The sequence below is a fragment of the Hevea brasiliensis genome, chromosome 18, assembly GCF_030052815.1.
Source record: "Hevea brasiliensis isolate MT/VB/25A 57/8 chromosome 18, ASM3005281v1, whole genome shotgun sequence".
Classification (NCBI taxonomy): domain Eukaryota; kingdom Viridiplantae; phylum Streptophyta; class Magnoliopsida; order Malpighiales; family Euphorbiaceae; genus Hevea; species Hevea brasiliensis.
The window spans coordinates 45,549,743-45,573,997 of NC_079510.1; the positions used below are offsets into that span (position 1 = coordinate 45,549,743).

Genomic DNA, 24,255 nt, shown 5'->3' on the forward strand with positions numbered 1-24,255 from the left:
TCAACTAATGATCATTTTGAAACAACTTTATATATAATAATAAAAATAACAATAATATTATTAAAAAGTAATCAATTTATATATAATGATAAAAAAAATTTCTTTTGGATGTATATAATTTTAAAAAAAAAAACTGACTTGAACTGTTTAACTGCGTTTTATGAAGTTGAACGATTTAAAAAATTTTACATTTATTAACTTTTTATTTGGAAAAAACTATTAATTAAAATGAAATTAATTAACCTCTTTTTATGTTTCATTTCATATTATTTATTTAATTTTCATTCTAATCTTTTGCGAGTTTATTTAATTTAATTTGTTAAGGTTTGTAAATCTCTATTTGATTTATGTATTAGTTTATATTAAAATATTAAAGATTTTATGCCTTAATTTATTAATTTTAATATAACTTTTTAAGTATAACATCCTTGTTTAAATTTTTTTCACTAATAAAAATTAAATTGTTCATATATAATTTAGCGTCTACAATGTGTTAGTTTTAAATGTTTCCGGTTTTATTCTATCTCTATTGAGAAATTTTATTTTCAAGGATTATTTTTTACATTTTCCAAAAAAAAAAATTCCATAAAAAAAATTGATATGCAACAATTCTTCATATATATTCACTTGTAAGAATGCACATGTTTTTTAGAATTTCAAATCGAACCGAAAAATTAAAATTAAATTGATTAAAATTATACTACATTAATGTCACGACCCGATCTCATGGGTCGGACCAGCACTAAAATTTGGGCTAAAGCCCCCGAGGCCTGTAGTAAGCTTTACTGTTCTCAAATTCATAACCAAGGCCCAAAAACTTAGGTTTAACATGTAAATAAAATAAAATATTTTTATTCGAATCAACCAAACCCGATAACCATAAAAAACTAAAGTCAGGGGAGCTCCGCTCAGTCCCGGATACCATCACTTATAAATTGTTTAAATATCATATAAATCTTCATTTATTAATCTCAAGAATTTAAAATAACATGATTTTTAACAAGGTTCATACTACTACTACTAACACATGCAGAGTTCTAAATTTAAAATTTAGAAAAATAATAAAATAATTTAATAACCGACGTTAAACCTACAAGGAAAAAAGCAGGTTGCTCTGTAAAAGAACTCCTCCTGTAACTTGGAAAAATAGGTGAACAGGAGTGAGCGTTCGACTCAGAGAGTAAAATATCAATTTTAACTATAATTTCTATAGCTACCTAGAGCTAATGCATCCTAAATAGTGCAATGCAACACCATCAAAATTTTTATATATATCACATCATAACAGCGAAAAGGCAATTTGAAGTACTCACACACCCAATTATGTTTAAGCAGTACATATATGGGAGCTGATCCCCTATACAGCTCTTTTAATCCAACCTCTGTCAGCGAGTGTCTCTCAAGCCGGACTTTCACTTGCTAAACCAAATGCGGGGGCCAACGAGATAATCTCGAGCCGTGCCTACCCCGACCTATCCATAAAGGACCGGGTCCTAGCGAGTGTCTCACAAGCTGCGTCTACCCGTCTTATCCATATCCAATACCACACACCACATGCATGCTAACACACACACACTGCTCTAAATTACTATAAACAACATCCATGGCACTTCATCAATTAAAAATGCAATATAAAATGAGCCTGATATTTAACTACATAGATACATATTTATAAGTGATGCATGGGCATGCCTGAACATATAATAATTTTGAAATTACAATTAAAATTAATATTTTACTCACAGTACACCAGAGACGACTGTAGAGGTTGGGTGAAGGAATATGGTTGATACTGATTACCTAAATAATTTTATTATGAATTTATTAGTGCTAATTCAAATAAAAAAATAAATTTAAAGAGATAAATCTATCCTAATTTATGCCGAAAATTCGACAGAGTTTTTCTCTATATCTAGGACATACCCAACCTACAAAAAGGGTTCAAAAAAAAACACTCTATATTCGCAATTTTCACAATCATATCTCATCAATGTCATATAGCCCCTTTTGGGCTCTTCAAATTAGTCAATACTCACAATCTTGAAAATTACATTTTAATCCCTGAAATTAACTTTTTGCAAAAACTACTCAAACGAGCTCTAAAAATTCTAAAATTTTGTCCTACAGTCCTTAACAATATTACAAGACTATTGCAAAAGGAATTTCAATTTTCTAATAACCCCCAAATATTTTATGAAGTTTTATTCAAGACTATTACTCAATTCTATAAGTTTTCGACTGCTAACATGTTCCTAATTCAATCCAAATCAACATTCACATATTTAACTCTCCATTCTCAAGTTTCAACCAATCATATGAAATTTAAATACCCTAAATTCAGATAATCTTATATACTCAGATGCTAAAAATCTAACTAAAACTCACATATATATTTTTCAAAAATATTCTACAATCACTCAAAAATTCAACAAATACCATAGAATATCTCCAAATAATTTTAATTTTATCATATATTTTTCTTAGAATTTTTCTCTAATTTTTCTTGTTTAAGAAACACTGCATTTAAGCACCACAGACTGAGAAATAATGAAAATAATCTTACCCAAAGCATATCTATGTCTCAAAAATTCTAAAAATTTATGAGGAAGCCTCTGGAAGTTGAATCATCCCCAAAGCTTGCTGGAGCCATTGCCGGAACCACCGAGAATGATGGCCGGCCGCCAGTCGCTGGCGATATCTGCCGGATCTGATCATACCAAAATATTCCTCTCCTCTTTCTCAATCCATAGGTGGTCTCAGATCGTCGATCCAACAGTCGGATCATCCTAGATCTGACGAAAAAACTTGAAAAAAACCCGAAACTTCTCTCCTCCATATCTACTCATCCGACCACTAAATGTCGCAAAATAGGTATCAAAAGAAAGCTCTCGGAACAAGCTTTCCAACGCCACCTGAATCTCCTCGATCGGACGTTGGATGAAGCCGGAATCACGCCTGGAAGTTGCTGCCCACTATGCGCACTTTTTTCTCTCTCCTCCATCACTTGCTGCTGCTTTTGGTGCTTCTCCGACCAGCTGGTGGTGCGCCAGCAACATGGGGTGGTGGGGGAACTCCTTACCGATGGTGGTTGTGGGTGGTTACCGGAAAAATCGAGGAAATGGGTAGGGAGAAAGAGAGTGACAGGAGAGAAAGAAGAGAAGGGAGGGGGGGGGGGGGGACTGCTGGAAAAATTGGGTTTTTCTTTTTTTTTTTTTTGAATTTCTGGAAATGAACCTGGACAGACATGTTGTCTAGATTTATTCCTGGAAAAATTTTAATTTTTAATTTATTTATTCTAATTATCTTCCTTTATTTTAAAATCAATTCAAATAAATCCTATAATATTAATAACATAATATTTTCTTTTTATTTTATATATATATATATATATATATATATTTTTTTTTTTTTTTTAATTTGGGTTTTTACATTCTTCCCCCCTTAAGAAAAATTTGTCTTCAAATTTTCAAATAAATAAGAGATAAGGGATAAGGAAAGAGGGTTATTGGGATAAGTGCGAGCATTTACTCCTCTAGCTAAGCAAAGATGGTTAAAACGCTCTATTCTCCAAGATAGATCGCATTCTTCTACTCTCTGATTTTTACCGTAGTGCCCTCACTTTCATCATATTTTACTAGAGATGCTTTTATCTCTTAACTATTCATTGACCATTTTTCTGACATCTCAAGTATTCATTATACCTCTCTATACTTGACTTTATGTCTCTTAACTTTAATCAACCTTGGCGATCACCCCTCAACCTTCTACTTCCCAAGAACACGACTTATGTTCCTTATCCTACAATGTTCTATAAGATGTTTCCTATAGCACCTATCATAGGCATCTTATTTTAAATTTTTACTTGTCTTTTGACCTCAATGGTTAGCACTTATGCATCTTCTTTTTTTTATGATACTTCAAATTTCCAATCTATTTGTGTCATTTCTAAGGTACTTAGACCAACCTCTGTCCATTTTATGCATTAAGTCCTATAGAGCTCTATCCAAGTGCCAAATGTACCCTACACCATCTATCAACATTGGAAAGTGAACCGAGTCTCTTCTCTTATATGACAAAAGTGTTTGTATTCCCTGCCAACCCAATTCATGAGACTTTATCATTTCCCACTCTCCTCTGGAATAAAAATATCTTGACTTCTTCCTAAAACTTCTTATTATGTGACGTACTTCCTAACATATTAACACTTAAATCGTGATTCCACTACTCCTTGAATCTATCATCTCACCATAACTTGTTTTAAACATGCCTTAGTGTGTTCCTAGCATACTTATTCTTCTTATTCTCATCATTGTAACCAACTCTATGAAGCTTTTCTCCTGTCTTTTGAATCTTATCTACTTCCTTTTTCTATTTTGCTATTGTTAACATATTTCCAACCTACTGTACTTTTTTTTTTTTTAACCTTTGTTCTCTCTCACCTTTATACCTTTTCCTTCAAGGATGTCCATCCCATCATCAACTTTAACCTTTTTTTTTGTTTTTTAGTCCTACTTTGATTACTAGTTCCATTACTTCTGGAATTCTAACCTTACGATTGGCTCCTACCAGCACATCCTTCCATTATGTGACATTTATAATTTACCAAAGAAAATTTCTTCTTGTATCTCTTTTCCCAACTTGACCTTCAGAATATTATTATTTCCTACTACCCTTTGTAGTAAATTACTCTTTATGGTTATATAAGTATCCTTGAATCTATAATTTTTACCTGAACTTTCTTAGTAGTGAGAAATGAGTATTGTACCATAATCCCAGACAAGATATTTCACGTATTTGCTCTCTTTAATATAGTTACATCCACTGCCCATAGCTTTCCAAACTTCAGCCTCAAATTTACCTATCAACAGTAATTTCATCCACTGAAACTCATCCACAATAGCACCTCATACAACTTATAGTTCAGAAGGGTTGCAATCCCTGACATCTAACTCAATTTAACTCTTGTCACTACTTTGATCATCCTTTCATACTTAATATTAGGTACATACTTAACGTCATTTCCTTTTAAGGAAAATGTGTACAAACTGGTGCCTACCAAATTCTTAAATACTGAGTCATCTTAACATTATTTCCCTTACTTATGTAGACTTTCAGAACCAAAAGTACGATATAAACTTGAAGAGAAAGAGAAGTTTTCTCCTACTGAAATCAGCACACTATTCATATCTCATGGTCTTCTTCCTAAAATTTCATCATCTTTTTCTATAAGATATCAATTATAACAATCATTCTGTTGTACCACCGATTTACCTACCATATCATCTTAAGATTTTTTATCTTTACTTGTACTCCATTTCTACCTTTTTATGCCTACCTTCGCTTCTTCGCATCCCTATATCTTATTGTGTTCTAGAAGATACCTCTCACTAGCAAACTCTTCTAGAACTGATTCCAATTATACTTATGGTCATAACTCTTATCCTTGTACTGCCTAGTGACTTATGACTACCACTCATGCATATCCCTTCCTACTCTATCTCTTACTGTTGTTCTGTCACTTATTTTCATTCATGTTTCCTTATGAAAGGACTCTATTAGTCATACTAAAAATGTTCATCCAACCCTTAATCACAAACCTTATAATTGCTATCTCACCATCTCTACTTGTGACCTAAGCCTATATGCCATTTTCCACCATCCCTTTTATTCGTTATGCCTATTTGAACCATTAGATTTATTTTTATTTAACTTACTACTTACTAACTTCTTTTCTCTGCCTGGTTAGATAGTTCATAATACCATTGCACACCTTCTAGCTTTTGCTCATTATTATTGTATTCCTCGCCTAATCTTCTTAATACTTTTAACAAGTTAAATAAATCTTACTCCATTGCTATCCACTTCACTTTAGGAATAGGGAATAGATAGAGTATGATCTAATTATGCAACTCCAAGCTCTATATTCTAGCACCTGGCACTATCTCAACTACATCATGCTATGAGTATCACATTACTAGATTTCATACCTCCATCACTATTCTCACAAATGTGGTCCCATTCTGGGTTCTCCATCCTTATCATTCACCTTGCCAAGAATAACACTTAGCCTACCCTATATCTTAACTTTGTTCCTTTTATTCTGCGCCCTTCAAGTTGTCCTTTCATTTATTTCTTTTATCTTACCCAAAATAGAACTTGACTATTCTATCCCTGATTCCATTATTCTTCCTAACATGACAGCTGTACTTGCTAACTGCATCTTTCAAAGTCTCTACCAGGTTATCACATATCTGTACTACTCAGATTTGGTTCTTTGACCACTCTAACAAGTACTTCCACTGGCATTTAGATTATGTAGCTTCTATAATTAATTGTCCAAATTTTCATTCTGCACTTTCTCTATCCACTGTCCTTCTATGATTCATCTTCGCTAATTTATTACTCTTAATACTATTATAATTAGATTATACTATTGTTTTGAACAATATGAAGTTAGAAAGGAACTCAGAAAATTGTAGTCATACATTTATAGTGTGATCTCTATTCTTATCCTTTAGCCTCCATAATACCCTTACTACCTCAAGAACTGATTCTGCAGCAATTTTATTTTATTTTATTATTTTTTTTCTATGTTTACTCAATTAGCCAAAACTTAAGATACTGGGCACCCAAACCCGTCATTCAATTCGAAGGCTTTACATCCATCATGATCTGATCATTTATGGTTCATATAATGGAACTTATATCCTCTCGAGGATACCAGAGCTAACTACTCTCTACCATACTCTACAGTCCCATCTGGGGCACTATTTTATTGGTCACCATCATTAGTAATAAACCCTTATCTCTCTTGAAAGAACAAGACCGCTTTACGTCATAACTGACTGTAAAAAAGGTATTACATCTACCACCTTGCCACAACCACATCTGGTTATCTACTCTCTTATCATACTGCAAACCCCTTAAAGCATTGTTTCATAGGCTATGAACATCATCCATAGCATCCTATCTCCTTTAGGAGAAAAAATCGTACCCTGTGCCCTGCTGCTACACAATGAAGATACTGTTTTTCACTAAACTTGTCACACCTTACCCCTCCGTAAGGCATAACATGATCCTGTAGTATATCTAATGAATTACCAAACTTCGCCTACCGATGACTTATTAAACATACTACAAAGGATTTTAACCCTTTTCCTTTCAATTTAAAATGGTGGGTCATATTTCTTAATTATTAAAATTCTTTAATTGGAATTTATATCGAAATTGAATTATTGATTAATTTAAAATCTCTGCAATTTTTATAAAAATTTTGGCAGAGTGCCTACTGTATTTGGGAAATAATTCTTCAAAAACCTGTAAAAAAACACTTCCAATAAATATTTAAATCCCAACCTCCATTATTCTCAAACCAAGTCAATCTCAATTCAACTCAATTTCATAATTTCAGAGAATTCTAAAAGAAATTTACATACTGCATTTATACATTAAAATAAATAAATGTAAATAAGTTTATATTACAAAGTTTTACATTAATCAAAATAACAGTACAACTTTTAGACAACTGCTCAGTGTGTACATATGGGTACATAAAATTAATTTACATCAAAAGGAATAATTTACATAGGGTATAATTAACATACCCGAAAAAAGTCCAAAATAGCTTCAAGTTTAGCTCCAAGCAGCTTACCCTGCTGCCTTATCCTTTTCCTTATCTGCAATAGCAGAACAAGCTATCGCTGAGTATTGATACTCAGTGGTACACAACTAAGTAAATTCAACTCATTACAAATCATAATAAACCAAAATATGACAAATTAAAATTTTCATAATCACATGAGGTGTTTTCCAAAGTCTCAAGTTAACATGAACCATTTATTTCAAACCATTTTTCACAAATCACAAAATAAAGGTGTTGTCAAGAACACACAATCTAGACCATGACACAAAATTTCACGATCAATGTCGTATTGTACACCACGACAAAGCAAATTACCTCACTAACCATTATTAATGAGGGAAGAGCTAGCTAGCTAATAAGTACTCATACATTGTCATCCTATTAAACTTTATTAATAGGAGACATAATTAATGTCAATTATCCAACCCCGAATAGTTGTTACTATTGGGGAGTTCCGAACGGGACTGTCATGCTAACTGTGGTTTAAAAATAATTTACAAGATTTTCTAATCACATAATTACATTTCAAATTCAATAATTACATTCGATTCATTTTCAAACCCATAAGATATTAGCAACACAATTCATAATTGCAATGGGGAAATCATAATTGCAAACCATTATCATTTATTCAAAACAATTTACAAAATTAAAATCAATTAAATCAATTTAGTTGTGTACAAACCTCTAGTGATTCACCTCTTTGCCTTGACTCACATTTTTCTTACCCTCCTTCCCAGTCTCTTTTTCTACTGAAACACATAATTTACAGTGTTTCAATACCATACCTCATAAGTAATCCAATAATTAAATTCATACACACTTGATTATACTTTTAAATTTGCTTAAAATGGAGTTCTTTGTGTTTGGCATATTGGGGTTACTATTCATTTCACTATTCAAGTCAAAATATGGACTTTTTCATACTTACTAGATATGTTAATTCTAATTATCCCCACATACCACATTTTGGGTCACATTTTTGTTGATATTAATTGCCAAACTCAATTCAAGGTTTCCTAGGAGAATTGGCAAATTTTCAGTTTTGGGTCACTTACTTCTACTATTCCATTGGACCCTTTACAGTGAAAATTTGGCTGACTTCCCTTCATCAAAGTTGTTCCTTAGTGTCCTAGCTTTAATTCCCTTTTTGAATCACTATATTTGAAGTTTTGTAACTCAAGTTATGGCCATTTAACCATAACTGGCCGGATTGACCAAAGTCCAGATTTCTGGGCAAGTTTTAGGTTCTAGCAGATTTGGTGACCCAAATTTGGGTGGTAAATTGACTAGGTTATGGCCAAAATTCGAATTTTTGTTCTTCATAAAAGTTGTTTTACTATATCATAGCTTTCCAATGATCTAAAAAACAGGTCATTTGGACCTTTCTACACCAAGTTATGACTATTTGAACAAGTACTGTTCATATGATCAATTTTGTACAAGGGCAGGGTACCTAATCTGGATTCAACTCAATTTTACACTAACTTAAGGTCAATTTTAGGGCAAGGTTTCTGCATGAAAATTGTTGCATTAGGTCTTAGTTTTCATCTCCAATTGGCTCCACACCAATTAGAGCAACAGAATTTTAATTATGGTCATTTAAGTGGACCATGGTCAAGCTGTCTAGATTGGACAATATACATCCAATCACCTTCCAAATCACACCAATTGATCAATTTAAACCTCAATTAGGTCAATTGGCAGCAATATACCAAACCCTCAAATTTTTCCCAAATTTTTCATGGGTCAAGAACCCTAATCATGAAATTGATACTCAATTCACTACACTAATCACATATTCAACCTTAATTAAGTTCAAATTCATGTCTAATTTAGATTGAACACATTAAAATCCTAAAGTACCATGGCTGGCTGAAATGCACACCTTCACAATCAAGTATAATTTTCTTCATTTCTAATGCTAACTAAACATACTGAAGCTAAATTTCAAGAAATCTAAAGCAATTAAAATTGAACATTAACTTACCTTTTTCTTTAATTTCCAAAGCTCCAATTTCTTCTTCCTTTTTATTCTCAATATGCTTGCCAAGATCCAAGAACAAGGTTTATCTAAGAAATTTATGGAATTTATGGGTAAGATTCAAGCTCTAAAAGCTTGAAAATATTTGGTCATTGAGGAATTTAGTGAGAAAAGAGAGAGAGAGGAGAGGGACGGCATAGGTGAAGGTAGAAGACAACTTTTTCTTTTCAATTTTTGATTTATTTTAACTCTTTTAACTTATCTAAAAATAATATAATTACTTAATAATTCCTTTATTGCATCATGCTTGCCTAAGGTGATGTCATAATCCTTTTAAATTTTTGAATTTTCCATTTCATTTCTCCTTTCCTTTTCTTCACTTTTTCAATTTGAACTTAGTTTTCAATATTTTAATTTCCTATATTTTATTGGACATTTAGGTCAAAAGTCATCTCTAAGGGTGAATTGACCGAATTACCCCTTACCGATCTGGTCCGGTTTACCAATAGTATTATATTGCTTCCTGAATCCTAATCTAATTATTTGACCTTGTTCTCAATTCTTTTCTGTGGTTCTCTCATTTTCACTAGCTTCACAATTATTTCTAGGCCTGCAGCGTCATAATTTCCTATACGAAATTAGAGTTACGACTAACTTCGCAGTCACTTCTCGGTTCGATCACCCATCACTGTGGCCTTGGCTCATTTAACCCTTTATGCTTTATTTTTCTTATTTCAACTTCACCTTCATGTATTTGCTATTAATTTTTATTCAAGGCTTTTCTAGATGATGCAGACATACGTCTAGACATCCCGACTGTCCGAACAGACACTGGTCACCGGAACAGTGGAATGTACTGACCTAATGAACATAGGGGTGTTATAAAACTTTAGGCAAAAGGCCTATTGCAATGCCAAAACTATCTAAAACCCCATATCAAAGACCAAATGGCCTCACCCTATAGGTGTTACCTTTAATTTATGACTATACTGAAACCTCTAGTCTTTCAGCAATTCCTGATGTAACTGTAGCTCATGCTAGGGTAATTGAGTAACTGACTCTAGCTACCTTACAACTATGACCCTTCAATATTCTAGCTCTAGAGTTTGAAATCTCTACCTAGGATTTCCAAACTCTTTTGCAGTAATAGAACCCTGTTCTGGCATAATTGTACCAGAATAGAGATTGTCTGTAAACATCCTCAGCATGGGCACTACGAGAAAGCACGTAGCTCTACATAATAATCCCATATCGGTACTGTATTCTGCACCTTACAGCACAAATATCAAGAATATTGCATAGTTACTACTGTATATCCCACATACTAGATTTCCTAAATCGCTTATCTCTCTTGAATTCACTAATACTATACATTTACTTTGATGGGGTATCCACTGATGACTACTAGTAGTGGTACCCTTGCTTCCATCTAAAGCAACTATTTTGCCAAAAATCACCTTTATGTCGGCGTGCCTTGCACCACGTAAGCACGATACTTAAATCTATACTGACAAAAACATAGCATTTCTTAGAGTACGTATCCTCATGGTAGACCTCAACATATTTGCTAACTCTATTTCACATTTCTATGTACTCCACGAAAATTAAGACACTAACTGAGGCACTCTTATATTACCCGAAGTATAATGCAGAATCTATAAACAAGGATTTACAAAAGAACATGAAACAGGATCCTATGCTCCACATGTGACCTCCTAAAAAGACTTCTTTTTACACTCCCAATTACATTATTTCCCATGAATCTAAAGTCTACGCTCTGATACCAACTTTGTCACGATCCAATCCCATGAGTTGGACCAAACCTAGGACTTGGGCCAGCATAAAGCCCTCGAGGCCCATAGTAAGCTTTACTATTCTCAAATCCATAACCAAGGCCCAAAAACTTAGGCCCAACATGTAAATAAAATTAAATAAAATAAAATATTTTTTTTCGGGTCAACCCAACCCAATAACCATAAAAAACTGAAGTCAAGGGAGCCCCGCTCAACCCCGGATACCACCACTTATAAATTATTTAAATATCATACAAATCTTCATTTATTAATCTCAAGAATTTAAATTAACATGATTTCTAACAAGGTCCATATTACTACTAACACATGTGGAGTTCTAGATTTTAAATTTAGAAAAATAATAAAACAATTAAATAATCGACGTTAAACCTGCAAGGAAGAAAGCAGGTTGCTCTGTAAAAGAACTCCTCCTGTAGCCTGGAAAAATAGGTGAACAAGAGTGAGCGTTCGACTCAAAGAGTAAAATACCAATTTTAACTACAATTTCTATAGCTACCTAGAGCTAATGCATCATAAGGAGTGGAATGCAATACCATCAAAATTTTCATATACATCACATCATAACAACAAAAAGGCAATTTAGAGCACTCACATACCCAATAATGTTCAAACAGTATATATATGGGAGCTGATCCCCTATACAGCTCTCTTAATCTAACCTCTGCCAGCGATTGTCTCTCAAGCCGGACTTTTACTTGATAAACCAAATGCAGGGGCCAGCGAGATCATCTCGAGCAGCGCCTACCCCGACTTATCCACAAAGGACTGGGTCCCAGCGAGTGTGTCCCAAGCCACATCTACCCGTCCTATCCATATCCAATACCACACACTACACGCACGCCAACGCAAGCACACTGCTCCAAATTACTATAAACAACATCCATGGCACTTCATCAATTAAGAATATAATATAAAATGTGTCTAGTGTTTAACTACATAGATACATATTTATAAGTGATACATGGACATGCCTGAATATATAATAATATTGAAATTATAATTAAAATTAATATTTTACTCACAGTATACCAGAGACGACTGTAGAGGTTGGGTGAAGGAATATGGTTGACACTGATTACCTACATAATTTTATTATGAATTTATTAGTGCTAATTCAAATAAAAATAAATAAATTTAAAAAGACAAACACATCATAATTTATGCCAAAAATTTGGAAGAGTCTCTCTTATACCTAGGACCTACCCAACCTGCAAAACGGGTTCAAAAAAATACTTCTATATTCACAATTTCCACAATCATATCTCATCAACGTCATATGGCCCCTTTTGGGCCCTCCAAATCAATCAATACTCCCAATCTTCAAAATTACATTTTAATCCCTGAAATTAATTTTTTGTAAAAATTACTCAAACGAGCTCTAAAAATTCTAAAATTTTGTCCTGCAGTCCTTAGCAATATTACAAGACTATTGCAAAAGGAATTTCAATTTTCTAATAACTCCCGAATATTTTATGAATTTTTATTCAAGACTATTACTCAATTCTATAAGTTTCTAACTGCTAACATGTTCCTAATTCAACCCAAATCAACATTCACATATTTAACTCTCCATTCTCAAGTTTCAACCAATCATATGAAATTTAAAGACCCTAAATTCAGATAATCTTATATAATCAGATCCTAAAAATCTAACTAAAACCCACACATATATTTTTCAAAAATATTCCACAATCACTCAAAAATTCAATAAATACCATAGAATATCTCTAAATAATTTTAATTTCATCATATATTTTTCTTAGAATTTTTCTCTAATTTTTTATGTTTAAGAAACACTGCATTTAAGCACTACAGACTGAGAAATAATGAAAATAATCTTATCCAAAGCTTATCTGTGTCTCAAAAATTTTAAAAATTTATGAGGAAGCCTCTAGAAGTTGAATCATCCTCAAAGCTCGCTGGAGCCACCGTCAGAACCATCACGCATGATGGCTGGCCGCATACCGCGGACGACATCTGCCAGATCTGATTATACCAAAATGTTGCTCTTCTCTTTCTCAGTCTATAGGTGGTCTCGAATCATCGATCCAACGGTCGGATCGTCCTAAATCTGATGAAAAATATTGAAAAACCTGAAACTTTTCTCCTCCATATCTCACTCATCCTACCACCAAATGTTGCAAAATAGGTATCAAAAGAAAGCTCTCAGAACAAACTTTTCAACACCACCTGAATCGCCTCGATCAGAAGTAGGATGAAGCCAAAATAGCGCCTGAAAGTTAGTGCCCACTGTGCGCGCATTTTTCTCTCTCCTCCATCACTTGCTGCCGCTTCTGGTGCTTCTCCGACCAGCTGGTGGTACACCGGCAATGTGGAGTGGTGGGGGAACTCCTTGCCGGCAGTGGTTGTGGGTGGTTGCTGGAAAAATGGAGGAAATGAGTAGGGAGAAAGAGAGTGACAGGAGAGAAATAAGAGGGGGGGGGGGGGACTGCTAGAAAAATTGGGTTTTGTTTTTTTGAATTTCTGGGAATGAACCTGAATAGACATATTGTCCAGATTCATTCCTGGAAAAATTTTAATTTTTAATTTTTAATTTATTTATTCTAATTATCTTCCTTATTTTAAAATCAATTCAAATAAATCATATAATATTAATAACATAATATTTTCTTTTTATTCTATTTATTTATATATATATATATATATTTTTTTTTTTTTTTTTGATTTGGGTTATTACAATTAAACTTCTTTATTATTTTAATTTTATTCACTAAAAATTATGCCTGATCCATACCGAATTAATATCAGATTGAAAATCAATTTTGTACATATTATTTTATGATTATATATATATATATATATATATATATATATATATATATATATATATATATATATATATATATATATATATATATATATATATATTATGCAATCAAAATTATTATTATTATATATTTTTTAATTATTATATTAAATATGTTATAATTATAGATTATACAAAATTTATACTATATTTTAGTTCTTTATATTTTCATAATAATTTTATTTATGAATATATTACTCTTAATTACAGGTATATTATTATGTTATATAATATGTTTTTTCTTAATATTATATAATTTGCTTAATCTTTAATTATATATGTAACTTAGTTACATAATATGTTTAATTTTTAATTATGTATGTAGTTTCAGTTTAAAATTATATAATTTAAAAATAATTAAAAGATATAGAGTGCATTTAATAGAAACTAAACCTCATATAAAAAATAGATTTAATAGCCGTTAAATCAAATAATTATATTAAGATTTGTGTAAAATAATTAAAGTATATATAATAAATATATAAATTTAAATATAAATATTTAATCTAATAATTGTTAAGTTTATTTTCATATGATTTAAAAGTTTTTTAAAATGACACTTAAATTTATTAAATTATAATTTATGTTTCACACTCTACCCATTTCAATAGCTTTTTAAGGTTTTTCACAAGGATTATAGAAATGATTAAATAACATTATTTTTATAAAAAATACTAATAATTAATTAAAATATCTTTATAATATCATTAAAATGTAGAAAATATGTTAAGAAGAGATAAATGCATTATGAGTAATAATAGACGAGGGTAAAATTGAAAAGAATAATTGATATTTTTTCATTTTCTAAAATAGTGAATAAAGTGAGACCAATTTTTTTTCTAAATCATCTATTATAATTCAAAAGGAATAATAATAATAATAATAATGTAAAATTATTTTAATAACTGAACATTAAATAAAATTAAGTATCGAAAATTAAATTAAACTGAATTAAAACATCAAAAAGTATCGAAATTTTAATTCATTATGATTCCTAAATGGATTTCAAACCGGAATCGAACCACACCAATCCGCAAAAGGAGAAGAGCCGAAACGCAGCGTTTCATTTCAGTCCGCTTGGTTTCGTGGTTGATATCGTCTGCAAGCAGCAAAAGCCCAAGCGAAGCAGCAATAGCAGAAGAGAAAGAAGAAAGAGCCCACCAGCTAACTTGGCAAAGAAGACTCCAAAAATCCAAGGAACGTCGCTTTTCTTCAGCTTCCTCTGCCTCTTCTAACGCCATCAAAAAAATCTCCGAGGGTTAATTATTCACACTTCTCTTCTTCCCCCATTTCTATTGGCATTTATCTTATTTTCTCTTATTTTTTTTCTCTTTCACATTTGCTTTGTCGGTGGTCATCATTTTCTTCGCCTTTGGCTTCATCAAAAAAAATCCCAGAAATAAAAATTGAGAATAAGATATACTAGAAGAAAATTTTGCTAATTTTGTGATTTTTGCGGTTTTGGGTTGCTTGCTTTTGAAAATCCATTTTGATTATGAGAAATAGTTGTTGTAGATTGTAGGCATAGTCGAGTATGGCTTTTAATTCTTTCTTACTTCGTTGCTGGGTTCCAAATGCAAGTGATGTCAACTTGAAGATGGGTGTTTTCTGTTTGTTTTAATATACCACTTGGATTGTTGGGATCCAAGTGTTGCTAATTAGATGGAATTTTCACATTTTGGTTTCCTCTTACCAGTGATAAGGAGAAGAGACCAAAGTCAGCAATGAAGCTGAAGAGGAGGCCGAAGAAGAAAAGTGTGAAAATTGATACTAAAAGGCCTAAGAAGTCCCCGACTGCTTTCTTCTTCTTCTTGTATGTGAGTTTTTCCTTCTTAATCTTATAATCCTTTTGTCTCTTAACCCATATTCTCATTAGTCAATTGCTGGCTGCTAAACAACAAAATGAAGACCTTAACAAACTAGTGTTTATACTTTCTGGCAGCCAATCGTCTTGAAATACGTTCATTTTAAAAATTTTACACTGTTTTTGTAGGATTTCCTAATTAGCCCTTGATGCTTATGGCGACTTTGTCTGTGTAATATGGTACTAAGTGTACACAAATGCTAAGTAAAAGAGAAACTGTATGAGACAGTAAACATTCGCGTGATTTTTACTTGTTGAAATGATAATATCTTATTGTTTATCAAATAACTGCTCTCCAATAAGCGTGGTTTAGTTTGCAGGGCTCAATGGCTATAGCTTCACCTTTGTTTAATCTTTCATTTTTGTGTGTTTTTGTTATTTGTGCACCTATCATTTTACTGTTCTTAAGCTAGGTGCCTTATTAACTATTAGATGTATGACTCAAAATCTTAGTAGGATTTGAATAGGGACTTTTTTCTATATAGAGTAAAACTCTTATTTTAGTATTATTCCTAAATTGAGTGGTACTCCTAATCGGATTAGGATTGAGGGAATTAACACTATAAATAGGAGGATGGTGGAAAGATTATTTGGTTTCGTCCATCCATGGAGAGTGGTTTTATCCATGGAGGGAGGTTATCGCTCATTATAGAAAGGGACTTTGTCAATTGTTGAGGATTTGATTTTATCCATTATTGCAGTGGAGAGAGGCTTCGGCTTAAAGTGTAGAAAAGACATAAAATTCAAGAGGAAAGAATTCTTGTCTGTTGGTAAGAGTGCTATTGCCCATATAGTTAAAGATACTCTTTGTGATGTAGTAGTTGTACTAGTAAATATATTGAGTTATGTCTAGAGGAGAATGAGAGGATTAATTAATTTATTTACTATGAGCAGTTATGTTATGTAGTGTGGATTCTTTTGGTCGTAATTCGGTTGATGGGTGGTATTATTTGAGCTTGTAATTGGTGATTCATTGTTACTGAAAGTGAAAGATGGCATGTCCGTAAAAGTAGCATTTTGTTGAAAGGGTGAATCACGTAAATATTGTTATTTTGTATGTTTGCTTTATTTCTTTACAGTTTATCAACGGTGCACAACATTAACATTATTAATTTTTGGTCTTCCCACTACATTTATCAATAATTAGCTAATTTCATGTCACAACTTGAACCTAATTTGTTGGGCTCTGTCTCATATCGTACATTCCTATTTCGTACACTTTTCTAATCCTGCTTTTCATTGCTATTCTTAAGCATGTATGTGGAAAATCATCAGTATTGCCTTAGTTGAACTTGTTCCTGTAAGTTCTAGTTTACTACTGACTGGTTTTGTTTGATATGTGTACAACCACAAAAATTTTTTTCACTGCTAATGCTAACTGAATTTTACTTTCTTGAGGTGAGGATTTTCAAGAGCAGAACCCAGATGTCAAGTCAATGCGTGATGTATGTTTATTTCTTGAAGTATCACTTAGCTTGGTCTCTCTCTCTCTCTCTCTCTCTCTCACACACACACACACACATGTGCGCGTGCGCGAAGGCTTTTTTCTCATTCACTTGTGAGTGAATTATGTAATATCCTTCAGATTGGGAAGGCATGTGGTGAGAAGTGGAAAACGATGAGTTATGAGGTTTGTGTTCACTATATTTTTCCAATACATATGCATATGCCTTTTTGATGAGTGAAATAACACTAAAGAGCACCAACAGGGTGGAGCCAAAGTATGCTTTCCAACAATTGCCAGGGTATGATTAATTTCATCTAGGCAAAGTTATATATTAGTTGCAATGGTTTGTCTGAGACTCTTATGCTCTTTCTGGATGGAGGTTTTTGAAGGAAAACCAAGGTTTTATAAGGTTTGGTAATCATGCCTCTTTGTTTGGGAGCAGGTACTAATTAAAAAGTACGATTTTTGAGGGTTTTTTAAAAGCTTCGAAACCACCCACTTCTCAACCCACCAAATTTCGTGGGTTGAGGAGGCAAGGTTTTCCTTTTTATTTGTAAAACCTTTTTTACCCATACTTTATAACCTACTTTTTTTTTCCATGATATGGATATTTTTGTAACTTTACTTTGCCTTACAACCATATAAGATATGTATACTTACCCACTATTTACTATACCTTCTCCTCAAACATATCAAGGTTAAATACTTAACCTTACCTTCCTAAAAGTTACCTTACCTTTCTATTTTGCCAATCAAGAATGTGAGTATTATGACTAACCTGAACCTTTTTATAGTATGGAATGTCATGGATACAAAGAAATCTGAGCTCTGTGTATGACAATGACTTGTAGAGATCATAAATAAAGTTGAGACATCCTGAGATATTGAAGATTTTACTTTGTGCGACTTTATCTGTTGAAAATGGAAATTATCAAATCCTTTGCATCTAAGAAACATAGGATTTTATTACTTAGGAGTTTATTTTGTTCCTATTTAGTATCTACAGTAGTGTTCTTTTCCATATATGAAGGATTTATTTTATGGCATGTTTTCGTTTTAGTCATAGAATAAAGGTTGGTTTGGATCCTTAGTTCTGCCAAAGTAGAAATCCTAGCCCCATTTGGGGGGGAAATAGATCTGAAACGAGAACCCTACTGCCACTGCAATGAACCTATCCTTTTGCAACTTCATCTTTACAGCCCCATCTGCCAATCAGAATAGCCTTGTAACTGAAATTTTCTGCCTGTGATAGGATAAGGTTAAATATTATGACATCGCAATGGAGAAAAGAGCCGTGTTTGATAAAGCCATGGCAGAATATATTAAGAAAAGGTCAAAAGGGTACACTTGACTTGCTATGCATCTTATATTAAGAAAAGGGTACACTTGACTTGCTATGCATCTTATGCTTTTTACTGTGAAACTGGTTATCTTTTTTATGCCTATTTATCACAGTTGTAATATGATCAAGTGACATTTATTGCAGGAAAAGGGTGAAAATGAAGAAACTGAGGATGACTCTGAGTTTGATGAGTGAGGTTTTGGGATTGTAGTATTAGATAGTCATTGCTTCAGTAGGAGTAGGAGGTACACGAGGGTAAAAATTGTACATCAATTTATGAGCCACTTTGGTCTTCTCTTTATTGAAGTTGTTTGTATCATCCTTGTGTAATTGTGTAAATTGCTACCAGGCAATTGCATCTAGGTGATTACAGAGCAGATTTGACGATTAATATGAATTAACGTTAAGTGAATGTGAAAAATATAGTTTCTATTGAGAATTGTTATTTGAGCTTGTTCCTCTGAGAATTGAACTTTTTTCAGTCTGCAAGGGTATGCAAAGCTGAACCGGCCTACCCATACCACTTATGATTTAATTTTATATTGAGTAAGCAATATTAATAACCATATGCAGCTTGACATGCTTGCCTGGGAACTATCCTTGCTGGTATCTTGCCATTTCTCCAAATCTTTGCATAATTTTTCTTTTATACTGCTTAACTAACAGAAGCAGGAATTTTATTATTGCATTATCTATTTAACCACTTGGAAGGATTTTTTGACATTCTACTTGTGGTTCCCTCGGAAAACTTGATGTTCCCTGGTGGTCCTAAATAAACAAAAAAAATACACTACATTTTACAATGTCAAAATTCTCTCTTCAGGTGTGGTATGTCTATCAGCTGAGATGCCTAATGAATCTGCAATACTTCTAACCTCTGCGATCATTGCAACCACATCATTTAGCTTGTTTACTGCTGAGCCCACGCCCTGTGATAAAATGTGGCTAATGTGAGTAATTTATACCTCAGGAATAGTATCTCTTTAGCTATTCTTATAGCTATGTAATAATCAAACTAAATTATATCTAACTAATGGTGCACTAATTGCTTACCACACCAGAAGCCCCTGTTGTGATTGCCATTGGTGCTGTTACTGCACTAAGTCCAGATGAACACATTACTGGAATTTTGATAGCTCTCGAAATCGAATAGGCTGCGGCCAAGGTTGGTGTTGCCTAGAATTACCGATGGTTGCAGAAATGTTACTTGAAACAAATAAAATTGTCATAAATACAGAGCGCGAGCTAGGTTGTATAAATTTCAGTCAGCGGATTCACCACATGTTCAAGAAACACAATTTTCTTCCACGTTACCTTCTCAATCAGACCAAGAACACCAGATTCTGAAGGATTAGAACATTTTCCTCCTTCAGTCTGTATAATGTCAGCACCTTCCTGTTCCAAAAGCTCTGCAAGCTTGACCTATTTGTAAAGAAACAAATAAACAAATTCCCACTTAGTTCACAACAGAGATATATTTACCCTCTTAGTTCACAACAGAAATATATTTAAGGACGGTTTATTACCTGGTCAGGGAGGCTTAGTGTGTGTGGAACTGTCACAGATAGTGTAACAGATGGAAGGATCCTCTTGGTATTCTTTGTTAGATTTAATATCTGCAGAAATTACTTCTAAAATTAAGATAAGAGAAACAATACAAAAAGCTTTTCATAACAAATGGGATTCAAAAGATTATGATTTCAGGAAATAAGAATTGCAGTGAAGGTGATAAGAGCTCTCAGTTATTTGCAGAAAAAACAGAGAAGGCTGCAGTAAAAAAAAATTATGTTTTTGTTTGATACCTGCTCTGGAAAGAAAACTACTCCCTTATCATAAAACGAATCATAATTCCCAATTTCCACCTACAAAGGCTATGCATCAATAAATTGCATTCTTATTTTCCATATAAATTAGGCAGAATTTCATTGAAAATGTGCTATAAAGCTAAATTAAATGATCGGACAATGAGTTAGTGATCAAACCATCAGTGCTCCTGCTTCAACTGCAGCCAGAAATGCTTCTGGATCCACGGAGGAAACACAGACCTGGAAATGGGTTATCTCCAAATCAGAAACAGAGTTTTGATATACAATTTTGAACAAATTGTAGCTTTATCATGATTTTTCAATGATAAAGCAAAGGTTTCTGAGTATCTTGCAGCTGTAGTCCATGGGTTGACTAATGCAACAATTCACTCAAATTCAGAAGATCAAAAGTTTTAATCCAGTAAGAATTATTAAGCATTATTATTATCTATAAAAATTAATCACGCTACCTTTTGAAGAAGAATTTATTACCGGAAGAGAAGTTAAGCTACTGGCAAGCTTCACTAATTCTGGGTCACAGGCTATATCCACATGAGTGGCTCCCCCCTGAGGATTTCATTAGATTCAATGACATTGGATCAGAAGGACCCTAGCAGAGGATTTTCATTGGCTCATTTATAAACAATATATCAAAGAATAAAATGCGAAGCTGGCCAACCTTGTCTGCAGCAGTAACAACCGAAGCAACATTTTCTTTGTTAAAATTATGCAAGCCTGAGATGATCTGTGCATTACATATTCTCAACAACAATAAAATTAGAATACAATTCAAATTCAAGAGATGCGATTCTACAAGAGAAGAATCCAATTTCTATAATATCTGATCAACGAAGTAAACATACCTTGAGAGCTCTTCGTTCATGGAAATCCCTTAACACTGATTCTTTGGAAGCTGAGAGAAGTGCTCTGGTAGTTGAAGAAGCTCTTCTCTTGAGAGGTGAACATGGTTTGGAAGCAAGAAAGTTTCCCAGAAGAGGGTTATTGTTTGGCTTGAGAAGAGTGAGAGAAGACGATGAAATTTGCGTGAAGATTGAAAAGGAGTTCATGTTTCTTTTTCTGCCTCTCTCACTCTATCCTGGGAGAAGTAAAAGTAGGGAAGAGATAAGGGACATTGGCAGCTTCCAGTGGAAGATATTTTTTTGCCTCATGGCCTCTGAAAAATTGTAAAATATCAGGAGTTCATTTCAGTTCAATTTGCTAAAATTCCAGTTTACTAATTAATTAGTTAAGCACTCCAAAAAAAAATCAAAATTGCATTTCTAATAGAATTCAAATTAATAAACATTTTGCATATAATTTTTTTTACAACTTGGAATGAAATTCAAATTCGAAACAATATTTTACCTATAATTTTTCATATAATTAATTTTAATTAAAATTAAAATTTTAAATCTCAAAATTAATTTTAATATCATTGAATTAAAATTTATTGATTTTTATATATAATTTAATAATATGTAAATCTTATTGTTAATAATTTATTATTACATATAATTTAATAAATTTCTTTTGCTACAAGTTGCTTGAGGATAGGCTTTGCATGCTCACTTACGTACAAAATTATGTTGGCTCAACTTATAGATTCTCTCCTGAAGTCTTAAGAGGACTTATTCTCCTTATAGTTGAATCAAGAAACTCAGGGTTCGAAGGCAGATAGGTTACTTTTCTTGAATGCCTTGTACTGAACAGTTAATTGACCTTATGGCCTCAAAATCCACCTCTTCTGCTCTAGGAGACCCACCTTCTACAGCTTTACTAAAACCCACCACCATTCTCGTTGCATCAGAAAGGCAGCTAGAGTATATCTTAATTCATGATACAATTCGCACATGCTAAAAAGATAATGAAAATCTTAACACACTTATAAGCAAGAATTGCATAGCTTATTATCATCTATGAATGTGTTCTTTTCTTTAATAGTACTTGTTTTAAGTTCATGGCAAGTAGCTTGAGAGCGAAACGGTTTTTCAGGTGACAAATGATATATTCACAAAGGAGGATGGTGAATTCTTGATTAAGCATGGAGCACTTCCTGAAGAAAGGATACGAGCTGTGGAAACTGGAGGCTGTCCTCGTGCTGCAATTCGTGAAGATATCAGCATTAACCTTGGCCTTCTTGAGGAGCTTTCCAAATTATTCAAAGCAGACTTACTACTTTGTGAATCTGGTGGAGATAAATTGCTATTAGGTGCCTTTCATTATGCATATTTCATAAGTGGGTGAATGCCCTTTGATCATAACTGAGTTAAGGTTGGTATTTTGCATGACACTTCACTATAATTGTCAGAAGTTGGGAAAAATGTGAAGTTAATGATAAAGAATTTTGGCACCCATTTTTCTCAAATAACCCACAATAAATTTTACTAAGACGAGCAACTATCTGTTAGAATTTTAAGTTTTTACAATTCTGATATCTATCAGAGAAGGTTCATCTTCTGCTTTAATTTGTTTGGTGCAGATAATTTAGATGCCAACTTTTGTAGGGAATTGGCCGACTGTATCATATATATAATAGATGTATCCGGTGGTGATAAAATTCCTCGGAAGGGTAGCCTTGGCGTTACCCAAGCGGATCTTCTTGTATGTCTTTCCGCTCTCCTGCTGTTGATATTCTTGTATCAAAGTCCGATGTCAATCACATTGACCATTTCAAAAATACGTTTACCATGAAGTCTGATTCATTTGTCTATGATTCTAGGTTATAAATAAGACTAACCTTGCACCGGCAGTCGGCGCTGACTTGGCAGTCATGGAGCGGGATGCACGGATGGTGGGCCATTTGTCTTTGCTCAGCTGAGTTTGATGCGCTGTTCCCTTTTAATGGCATTTGATTATCAGGAACATGCCATAGTTTGTTATCTGTAGTTTCATAAGGTACCCAACTACATAATTTGTTGTCTAAATCACCTGTATCATACGTATGACTTTTTCATAGGGGGGCAACAAATGAAATTAAAAATTTCAGGTAAACTTTCATCAGGATTGTCCATGTGTTGGCCTTTAAGATTGTGCACCCAAAGTACAAATTTGTTAACAAAATCACTAATTAACTTTAGGGGAGATGTTCTTCTACATAATTTTTGTTCTTCTACATAATATGTGTAGGTGAAGCATGGACTTGGTGTAGAGGAAATTGTGAACCATATTTTACAAGCCTGAGAAGGAGCAACTGGGAAGAAGCAGCATTGAACCGTGCTTCCAAAAGTTGTCTTAGCGCATTGGTTCTTTCAGAAGTGACCTGTGTTCTGCAATAAAGGATTTGCTCTGCTTGGTTCTTCAGAAGTATGAGAAACAGAAACTTAAATCAGATAGGGAACATGAAAAGTGCATCTGAAGAGGATAAATTATTGTCTTAGTTTAGCCTTGTACAATAGTACACATTCAGTTGCCTGTGGAATAGTCTGCTGTACTCTTTTGTTAGTAAGAATCTTGTTAGTGTCTGCTCACCCACCTCTTGATCATTCAGTAAGATTCTTGGTCAATATACTAATTATTCATGCTACTATGTC

The 24,255-nt window shown here is 33.1% G+C and overlaps 2 protein-coding genes and 1 pseudogene across 2 annotated transcripts; 2 read left to right on the forward strand and 1 right to left on the reverse strand.

The window, feature by feature from the left end:
* The first annotated feature begins 15,265 nt into the window (after positions 1 to 15,265).
* On the forward strand, positions 15,266 to 19,365 carry LOC110642140 (high mobility group B protein 14). The gene is made up of 8 exons (XM_058140578.1): positions 15,266 to 15,439; positions 15,503 to 15,525; positions 15,964 to 16,080; positions 17,385 to 17,416; positions 17,530 to 17,576; positions 17,717 to 17,761; positions 18,831 to 18,919; positions 19,065 to 19,365. The coding sequence occupies exons 1-8, from the start codon at positions 15,266 to 15,268 to the stop codon at positions 19,129 to 19,131; spliced, it is 594 nt and encodes a 197-aa protein (XP_057996561.1). The 3' UTR covers positions 19,132 to 19,365.
* Positions 19,366 to 19,580: 215 nt separating this feature from the next.
* LOC110642138 (uncharacterized protein ycf23) lies at positions 19,581 to 21,887 on the reverse strand. The gene is made up of 9 exons (XM_058141063.1): positions 21,589 to 21,887; positions 21,405 to 21,470; positions 21,218 to 21,292; positions 20,903 to 20,965; positions 20,723 to 20,782; positions 20,447 to 20,536; positions 20,235 to 20,342; positions 19,974 to 20,096; positions 19,581 to 19,849 (listed from the first exon to the last, which is right to left on the reverse strand). The coding sequence occupies exons 1-9, from the start codon at positions 21,790 to 21,792 to the stop codon at positions 19,718 to 19,720; spliced, it is 921 nt and encodes a 306-aa protein (XP_057997046.1). The 5' UTR covers positions 21,793 to 21,887; the 3' UTR covers positions 19,581 to 19,717.
* Positions 21,888 to 22,447: 560 nt separating this feature from the next.
* LOC110642127 (urease accessory protein G-like) lies at positions 22,448 to 23,964 on the forward strand (annotated as a pseudogene).
* The last annotated feature ends 291 nt before the right edge of the window (positions 23,965 to 24,255 follow it).

Bases quoted from the DNA above. Each gene is read 5' to 3' on its own strand.
- LOC110642140 (XM_058140578.1), top strand. From the start codon at position 15,266: ATGGATTTCAAACCGGAATCGAACCACACCAATCCGCAAAAGGAGAAG. The intron at 15,526-15,963 runs GTTAATTATTCA...TCCTCTTACCAG, and splicing joins CATCAAAAAAATCTCCGAGG to TGATAAGGAGAAGAGACCAA. The intron at 17,417-17,529 runs GTTGAACTTGTT...TACTTTCTTGAG, and splicing joins AAATCATCAGTATTGCCTTA to GTGAGGATTTTCAAGAGCAG.
- LOC110642138 (XM_058141063.1), bottom strand. From the start codon at position 21,792: ATGAACTCCTTTTCAATCTTCACGCAAATTTCATCGTCTTCTCTCACT. The intron at 20,783-20,902 runs GTTTGATCACTA...TAGCCTTTGTAG, and splicing joins TTGAAGCAGGAGCACTGATG to GTGGAAATTGGGAATTATGA. The intron at 19,850-19,973 runs GTAAGCAATTAG...ATTTTATCACAG, and splicing joins CAACAGGGGCTTCTGGTGTG to GGCGTGGGCTCAGCAGTAAA.